At 49.5% G+C, this 9302-nt stretch overlaps 1 protein-coding gene across 1 annotated transcript; it reads left to right on the top strand.

The window, feature by feature from the left end:
- Positions 1-6561: 6561 nt before the first annotated feature.
- On the top strand, positions 6562-9002 carry LOC128109501 (uncharacterized). The gene has a single exon (XM_052736669.1). The coding sequence runs from the start codon at positions 7910-7912 to the stop codon at positions 8297-8299; it is 390 nt and encodes a 129-aa protein (XP_052592629.1). The 5' UTR covers positions 6562-7909; the 3' UTR covers positions 8300-9002.
- The last annotated feature ends 300 nt before the right edge of the window (positions 9003-9302 follow it).

Raw genomic sequence — 9302 nt, 5'->3', positions numbered from 1 at the left:
CTAAGTCCTTTCTGCATGCTGACCCTCTGCTGGGTTTTAACGTCACACAGCGTCTTAGTCAGGGTCACTACTGCTGCGATGAAAAACCATGGCCAAACAACTTGGGGAGAAAAGGGTTTATTTGGCTTATTCCCATATCATTGTTCATCATCCAGGGAAGTCAGGGCAGGAACCTGGAGGCAGGAGCTGATGCAGAGGCCATGGAGGGGTGCTGCTTACCGGCGTGCTCCTCATGGTTTGCTCAGCCTGCTTTCTTGTAGAACCCAGAACCACCAGCCCAGGGGTGGCACCACCCACCATGGACTGGGCCCTCCCATCAAGCACTAATTAAGAAAATGCCCCACAGCTTGCCTGCAGCCAGATCTCATGGAGGCATTTTCTCAATTAAGGCTCCCTCCTCTTTGATGACTCTAGCTTGTGTCAAGTCGACATAAAACACTAGCCAGCACATGCAGGGTTCCTCACAAATTCACTGGCATCTCACTTTCCACGCAGCACCTACCAAGTTCCTTCATACTTCCCATTTAATCTCTGTGCCTTTGAAGCTGATATTACAATAATCCCAGTTTTATGGCTGAAGAGACTAAAGGCTCAGAAAGGGAGGAATCTTGCCCTTGGCTATGGTTCACAGTAGTTTGTGACTCACAGTACACAAAGGCTTGAAAATGCTACCTAGGAGGCCATTTCTGTGGGCTTGTGTGGTGCTCTGGAGTAGGGAGGACTCCTTCCACCTGCTGCTGGGACTACTCCTCTAACCTGCCCCCCCCCCTCGACCAGAGGTATACCCTGATGAAGTGGTCAGGAGATGGGGATCGCCCGTGGCCTTTGGACCCTGACTCCAGCTTCCCTGAGTGGCCCAGAATCAGAAGTGATAGTGGCAGTCACCATCTGGGGATCTGGAGACACTGATGAGGTCTCATGCTTTTCTGAAAATGGCCTACATTATAATCTCTGCAGAAAGAAAACCTTGGAATGTCCCGTGAAATTTCTGTCCTCGACCAGTGCCCACTGACACCTCAGGGTGTCACACACATTTCTAGCCCCTTGACAAAAGCGATTTCTAGCCCCTTGACATTGGATTTTGAATGTCCTCCAAAGACCTGTGCATTAAAACCTTGGTCCCGCCGGGCGGTGGTGGCACACGCCTTTAATCCCAGCACTCGGGAGGCAGAGCCAGGCAGATCTCTGTGAGTTTGAGGCCAGCCTGGTCTACAGAGTGAGATCCAGGAAAGGCGCAAAGCTACACAGAGAAACCCTGTCTCGAAAAACCAAAAAAAAAAAAAAAAAAAAAACCCAAAAAAAAAACCTTGGTCCCTAGGGTGACCCCACCGGGAGATGGAGGAACCTTTAGGATGTGGGGTTAGTGGAAAGTCTTAGGTCACTTGGAGGCAGGGTGTCTTTGAAGGGAATTATGGGCCTGGTGTCTTGTTCTTTTCCTTTCTGGCCACAAGGCCAAATAACTCTTCTTTATGCTCCCACCATAGGCCCAAAGCAGCAGGACCAGTTGATTGTAGATATTATAATAATCCCAATTTTATTAAAATATTTATTTGGGATCTCCAAAGCTATGAACTGAAATAGACCTTTCCTCTTTGTAAGCTGATTTGTCTTGGGTGTTTTGTTACAGTATAAGAAGCTGACTTAACTCATCTCCTCCTTTTGCTTCCCAGTTAACCTTCTGAGTGGGATTTTCATTTTCCTAAATCTTGACACCTCACAGACTATATCTGTGCTGATATTGCCAGAGTGGAGCCTGGGCCTCCCTGAGTTTAAGGGGAATTGTTTCCTGTAAAAAGGGATCCTATCACTTACATGGAAATAGGAACGCAAATGTCCTGCTTTCCCTGTAGAAATCTAAGCTGCCAACTTAATACTTTGTTGCAAACTTGATCCTCCCGTGCTTTTTAAATTTGGATGTCTAGGAAAACCAAATCCTATTTTTTCAGCATCTTCAGCATTTTCAACAGCTTCATGCTTGATGAAAGACGAAGTGTTAATGACTTAATTCACACACTGTGGAATGTTCCAGTTACAAAGTGTTAAGACATCTACTCTAAAGAAGTCAAGCCTGGGCCGGGCGGTGGTGGCGCACGCCTTTAATCCCAGCACTCGGGAGGCAGAGCCAGGCGGATCTCTGTGAGTTCGAGGCCAGCCTGGGCTACCAAGCGAGTCCCAGGAAAGGCGCAAAGCTACACAGAGAAACCCTGTCTCGAAAAACGAAAAAAAAAAAAAAAAAAGAAGAAGTAAAGCCTGGGGCAGGGATGTGGCTAAATTCACGGAGCACTTGCCTGGCACACAAGTGGCCCTGGGTTCAATATCCAACACCTTGTAAACCAAGCTTGGTGGTGCGCTATCATCCTAGCACTCAGGAGGTGGAGGCAGGCGGGTCATGCAAATTCAAGGTCTTGTTCAAGGTCAGTTTGGATCTACAGGAGACCCCAATCTCAAAATAAACAAATAGATCATTTGAAAATCCATTTGGATTGATTGCTTCCCAGAAATTCTGTATTAAAAAAGGGGCAATCTGAGAAATGACACTGTTTTGTCTCTGACATGCCAGGAGAGTAGGTCACGCTTAATAGATTCTAAGACAATGTGTTTTTCTGTTCTTGAAAATGCTTTTGTAGGAATGTAATGCTAAAAATAGAGATGGAAATAGCATTCATTAGGTGAAAGTACAGTAATTTAGAAGGTCTTTCGGGTACTGTGAGTTCTAGGAAGGGCAATTTTCTGCCGGGTGCTGCTGTTCTGACGACCCACCAAATCTTTCTGGTAGAGGGACGCTTAGCACTTAGCACCATGAGGCATTTTAACTCACGTTGTCTCAGTGACTCACACTAGTCAGTCGTCCCTCGATACCCATGGGGGATTGGTTCCAGGACCCCTCTGCATATCAGCCAGAGTCTGTGAATCCTAAAGTCACGTGTAAAATGGTGTCTCTTATTTGCCTACAATCTATTCAATTCTCCCATGTACTTTAAATCGCTTTTGGGTTATTTATGATACCAGTAAGGTGTTTGCTACCCAAATCATTATAATAATTTATTTAGGGAAGGCTGTGCATATTTAGCACAGACAATATATATATATATGTGTGTGTGTGTGTGTGTGTGTGTGTGTGTGTGTGTGTGTGTGTATAAAATTATATATGATATAGATCAGTCTAGAGTTGGTTGACTCCATAGCAAGGACACCATAGACATAAAGAGCTGACTATGTAACAGACTGAAGAGAGGGAGTGGTTCTCTCTCATCCATAGGTATAAGCTGACTTTGGTTCTGAGAGATTTAAATTTCTGTTAAATTTCCTTGTCCATCACTGTATGACCCTAACAAGCTGTGTTACATTATCTGTTCCACCAAAAAGAATGCATGTTCTTGCCTGAAAGGGATTCAGACATGATGAAGACGAGATGCTATTACAGCGTGATGTGTGTGTGTGTGTGTGTGTGTGTGTGTGTGTGTGTGTGTGTGTGTGTCTGTCTGTCTGTCTGTCTGTCTGTCTCTGCTGAGAAGCTTGCTACTGTTGTCCAGATGGGATCATGTACATATTTATATAAATATGGATATGTTTCTGCTTTCTTCTAAATACCTCCATTTCTGCAAAGCTTGGGTGTAACAGTAGTTACAGTGATGTCCCCTCTCTGAATCAACATGACCTCCCAGGTCTTGTGCCCCCACCTACCTAGCTAGAATCTCTGGTCTAATTCTCGTTTTCTGTAAGAAGACCTTTTCTGTTTCATTTCTTTGGCCTGGGTGGGAGTAGGTCATTTAGTATGACAGCTGATGGGCTGGCAAGATGGCCCAGTGGTGGCACTTTCTGCCAAGCCTGATGACTTGAGCTCAATCCTTGGGACCCACATGGTGGAAGAAGTTGTCCTTTGACCCCTAAGGACACTGCGGTATGTATGTGTGTGGGAAATAAATGCAATGAAAATTATAAATTGCAATGTGACCTCTGAGGCCTGACCCTCCTTGAAGAGGAAGAGTGAGTTGGACATAAGCCAAACTCCATCTCCCTCCCCTGAGGGCTCTGATAGGTCTGTAGAATTTCTTTGCTGCAGACAGAACTGGGCTCCCCAAGGCACAAGAACCTTTAAAGGGAAGGCATGGTGCTGCACACCTTTAATCCCAGCACTGGGGAGACAGAGACAGGCAAATCTCTGTGAGTTCAAGGCCAGCCTGGTCTACATAGTGAGTTCCTGGACAGCCAGAGCTATGTAGAGAGATCTCATATCAAAAATAAATAAAAAGAAAAGCATTTCCAAATACGTATAACAATAGTGACTATGGATATCCTATGCATAGGATATCTACCACTCCACCTCTAACAGTCAACAGTGTGCAGGCTGGTTTCCTGTATTCGTGCCTTCCCTTTCCAGACTTTCCAGGGTTTCCTACTTAAATTCTTCAGCATAGGTTTCAAGAAGACAATGACACACATGGCCTGCCGGAGTCTCCAGGCGAGAATCTGGGACAAGCTGAGAAACAGCTGTCAGAACAGCTATGGACACTCAAAGCAGCTGGGACAAGGCTATACCCAGGGCGGCAGCTGCATTATCAGAAGGGGATGCCAGGAAAAGGGCTTTCTTCTATGCTCAGTGCTGGGCACTGGGAAATCCACAGAGCAGAAGCAGATGCCCCAGCAGTCCAAGACCCCCTGTGAACTGCACACCTGGGAAACAGACCAAGTGTCATGGGACTGTAGGCTGAAACCTGACTAACAAGACTGAGACACTGCATTCAGTAAGCTGAAAACCTAGTAGGAACCAAACAAAATACACAAGGGAACTTTCCCAGAGACTCCAGGTAGTGCGCGGGTCATTGGGAAGGAATGCACAGAGCTGTGACCAGCTCAGAGATTCTTCTGTGAAGTACAGACATGGACTGGACCGGCATCTCTGATCTGACCACACAAAGGAACACAGAGAGGGGAGAACAGAACTGCCCATGAGGGACTCGCAGGGACGAGACAGGCTTCTGGGGAAGGACGTCAAGACACTCAAGACTATATCCAGCAGTCACGTCTGTGTGGTTACTCTTCTGTTGCAGGGGGATCTCTGTGAGTTCAAGGTCAGCCTGGTCTACAGAGTAAGTTCCAGGACAGCCAGGACTACACAGAGGAATCCTGTCCCCCAAAACAAACCAAACCAAAACAAAAAACAGCAAAGAGAGGGAGAGGGAGGGAGGGAGGGAGGGAGGGGGAGAGAGAGAGAGAGAGAGAGAGAGAGAGAGAGAGAGAGAGAGAGAATAATATACACTGCTTTTCTTTCCTTCTTTCCTTCTTTCCTTCTTTCTTTCTTTCTCTCTTTCTCTCTTTCTCTCTTTCTCTCTTTCTTTCTTTCTTTCTTTCTTTCTTTCTTTCTTTCTTTCTTTCTTTCTTTCTTTTTGTTTTTTGAGACAGGGTTTCTCTGTGTAGCTTTGCGCCTTTCCTGGATCTCACTTTGTAGACCAGGCTGGCCTCGAACTCACAAAGATTCGCCTGGCTTTGCCTTCTGAGTGCTGGGATTAAAGGCGTGCACCACCACCGCCACCCGGCGACTGCTTTTCTTTCTTAAAGGAAATTTGCTGTGATTGGTTTTTATAAAGAACTGAATGACCAATAGATAGGCAGGAGGTATAGGTAAGACTTCTGGGCAGAGAGAAAGGAAGTAGAAGAGATAACTGAGGCACAGAGGAGATGCCAAGAGACATAGAGGGAATCAGACATACAGAATAAGCAAAAGGTAAAAAGCCACATAGGCTGGGTGGTGGTGGTGGCGGTGGTGGCGCACGCCTTTAATCCCAGCACTCTGGAGGCAGGGGCAGGTGGATCTCTGTGAGTTTGAGGCCAGCCTGGTCTACAGAGTGAGTTCCAGGACAGGCTCCAAAGCTACACAAAGAAACCCTGTCTTGAAAACAAACAAAAAAAAGAAAGAAAGAAAGAAAGCCACATAGTAAACGTAGATTAATAAAAGCAGGTTAATTTAAATTGTAAGAGCTAGTGGGACAAGCCTAAGCTAAGGCCGAGCTTTCGGTTTTTTTTTTTTGGTTTTTTGAGACAGTTTTTCGAGACAGGTTTCTCTGTGTAGCTTTGCGCCTTTCCTGGAACTCACTTGGTAGTCCAGGCTGGCCTCGAACTCACAGAGATCTGCCTGCCTCTGCCTCCCGAGTGCTGGGATTAAAGGCGTGCGCCACCACCGCCCAGCTGAGCTTTCGTAATTAATAATAAGTCTCCGTGTCGTTTTTTGGGGGCTGGCTGACGGGACAGAGAAAGACTAGTTATACCCATGGTTTGGATGCTCCCCACCCACCTCAACTGCAGTGTTGGGAGGTGGTGGGGCCTGGTGGGAGGTCTTGGGTTTGCTCTTGAAAGGGATGAACAACTCCAGCTTCTTCCTTATCGTCTTAGTTCGTTTTTGGACCATGGGACGACTTCCACAGCATCTGGGGGGGGGGGGGGCAGGTGTGCTGGAAGACGTTAAAGGGGGCGAGAACAGCTGAAGGAGTGGCAGCAAGCACAGAAATGGGGGGTGGAAGTCAGAGCTCCTTCACGCCGAGGAGAAATTGCTTCCAGCCGTGGGGTTCCTAGCCGATCTCTGAGTTAAATTGACACACGACAGACCAACAGGAGAAAAACTATTTTAATTACGTTTGTACCTGAGTCACACAGAAATAGTGACTCCAGGAAGGGCCTGGAGGGCTGGAAGGAACAGGGCGTGGGGCTTTTGGTGGTGGGTGGCATGTCCACCACACCTGCCGCATTTCCAAAGGTGGATGTTTTTACAGTCTATGTTCTCACTTGTTCACACTTAGTTTTCTCCTGTTTTGGGCAGAGTCTTGCTGTGTAGCCCTGGGTGGCTGTGAATTCATGATTCTCCTGCCTTAGCCTCTGGAGCCGGGGATTAGAGATGCGTCTCACCATACACAGTCACTTTTTCACTTTCAAAACCTTAAAGTGCTTTCATTTTGCACTCTGATTTAGGCGGTGTTCATTTTGGTCCTTACAGCAGTGGGTGGGGTCGGGGAGGGTGTCTCTAGGAGGCTTTGCCTGCCTTAGAGAAAGTGGCCTGATTATCAGCTTATGCCACAAAGTGAGAGGTTCATGCTTCATCTCGGGCAACCGAGGCAAAGTTAAAGAGGCTCTCCCGAGTAGCTGGTTCTAAGCATTCAACTCGCCCAAGAGACCGATTTTGGGATGACATGTTCTGAACCCCTTCACCTACAGGTGCTATTATCCCAAGTGGATGGTTTTACCCCTCCTCTGTTTCAGTTTTCTCAATCAGCAAAAACGGGACTCTTCACCTGGGAATCGTTTCCTGTGAGGATTATATAGTAACATTCACATTTGTTTTTTTGCCAAGCATATGCTAGATTATATATGTATTCTATAGTATATCAACAAACCATCCATAAGGCCTAAATCTGCCGGCCAGCGCAGCTTGACACCCAGAACCTTGTCCAGTGTTGCTTAGTTGCGAGGCAGAGTAGGACCTCAGGACCTTCAAGATCCTTTCTCATCCTGTCTGAAGTCACTCCCTAAGGAAAGGGCTCAGTCCCCGCACCCTCCTACCCCTACTTCTTTTGGTTGAGATAGGAGCTCACGATGTCCCAGGCTGACCTCGAACCTCTGAGTGCTGGGATTACACACGGTGCCACTGTGCCTGGCTTTGGCACCCTGACTCCTGGACCTCAGGATGCTTGGGGGGGGGGGGGTGGTCTCTGGACGCTGGGGCATCCTCCAGAGCTAGGCTGGCATTGTGGAGTCACCCTCCACGTTTCCTTGGCAACCTAACCGGAGGGGACGGGCTGCAGGGCACACAGTCCCCCGAAGGCTGCGGAGGGACGCGGGTCCTTTGGTGTCCTGGAGGCCACCGCAGGGCTGCGCCAGCCGGTGACTTCCCCCCAAATCGACGGCTCCGGGCCGGCCCATGGCGGAGGCGCGGGGGCCGCGGCGCGGTGGCGTGCAGCACGAGCTGCTGGAGAAGGTGGCGCGCCTGCAGCGGGGCGCGCGGCACGCGGAGCCGGAGGTGGCGGCGCGCAGGGCGACGGGCGACGGCGGCTCGGGCTCGGGCTTCTGGTGCTGGCGGCGGCTGTTCGCGCGCGGGGCCCGCGGGGCGCGCCGGAGGAAGGGCAAGTTCGCGCGGCCCGGCGCGGCGGCCCCGGAGCGCGGCGTGTGGGGGCCGCCCGGGCTGCAGAGGCTGCTGCAGAGGCTGGCGACGTGGCGCCGCCGCTACCTGCGGCGAGGGGAGCGACCCGAGGGCCTGGAGGAGATCCCGCTGCTGGTGCTGGACCGCAAGCAGCGGGCGGCCGCCGACTAGGGGCGCCCCGGCCGGCCTCGCCAGCGCGCGCAGCGGCCTCGGGTCCCTTAGGCTTTGTAAACGAGAGCAAGAAGTGAAAATAAACCTCGCGCTGTATGAATGAAAGAACGCGGATTTGGGGGGGGTGTCTCTCGGGACCTAAGCGCATCCCAGGCGCACGAGAGGGAGGCATCGGCTTGGCTGAGTGCATCCGTGAAGTCACTTGGAGCCTCCAAGCCGGTCCCCTCCCTGGGCAGCGGATGTAGTGTTGTCTCGACACCTCCCTACCACTGCCCCTGCCCCTGGGGGGTGTGGAATCGCATCGCCATCCTTGATTTCATTGGTTTATAAGGCAGATGTTGAACAAACACTGCTTTTTAAGGTTTATTATTTGGGACCTTAGAGATGGCTCTGTGGGTAAACCTGGGACCCTATGTAAAGGTGGAGAACCAACTCCACAGAGTTGTCCTCTGATTACCACATGCATAATAGTAATACTAGGTAAGAATCATTATTCTTTCACAATTTCATGTCTACACACACACACACACACACATACACACGTGCGCACGCGCGCGCGATTGTATGTTCACCTCATACGTCGATCATATCCCTACCCTTTATCCTCTCCTTCTCCCTCCCACTCTACGGAATCCTTTTCCTCAAGTCCCTCTTTCATCTTTACAGGTTCTGACGAGCATGCAAGCCAATCTTAGAAGCAAGACTTGGGGGGGGGGGGGTGTGCTTAGGAGTGTGAGAATTGCTGTTAGAAATAAAAGCTAGGGAGCGGCCACCAGGAGATTTCCCCGGGGCGGGATGGGGTGTGGGGTGACCTTTAGCTCCTCCTCCTCCTCCTCCTCCTCCTCAATAAAAACTTTGTAATGACACTCTGGCCTAACACACCTGTCAGGATGAAAGTGAAATGTCACCAGTGAGTGCCGGGAGCACTCTCAGGGACTCAGAGGTTAATAAGCTACTGGAACGGTCTTTCCTTGGCTGCTCCCATTCTCCATCCTCATCCTCA

The sequence above is a fragment of the Peromyscus californicus genome, unplaced genomic scaffold (assembly GCF_007827085.1).
Source record: "Peromyscus californicus insignis strain IS unplaced genomic scaffold, ASM782708v3 Scaffold_14__1_contigs__length_90479793_seg_2, whole genome shotgun sequence".
Classification (NCBI taxonomy): Eukaryota; Metazoa; Chordata; class Mammalia; order Rodentia; family Cricetidae; genus Peromyscus; species Peromyscus californicus.
The sequence above is the reverse complement of the archived record's forward strand: the minus strand, read 5'-3'. Positions and strand labels throughout refer to the sequence as shown.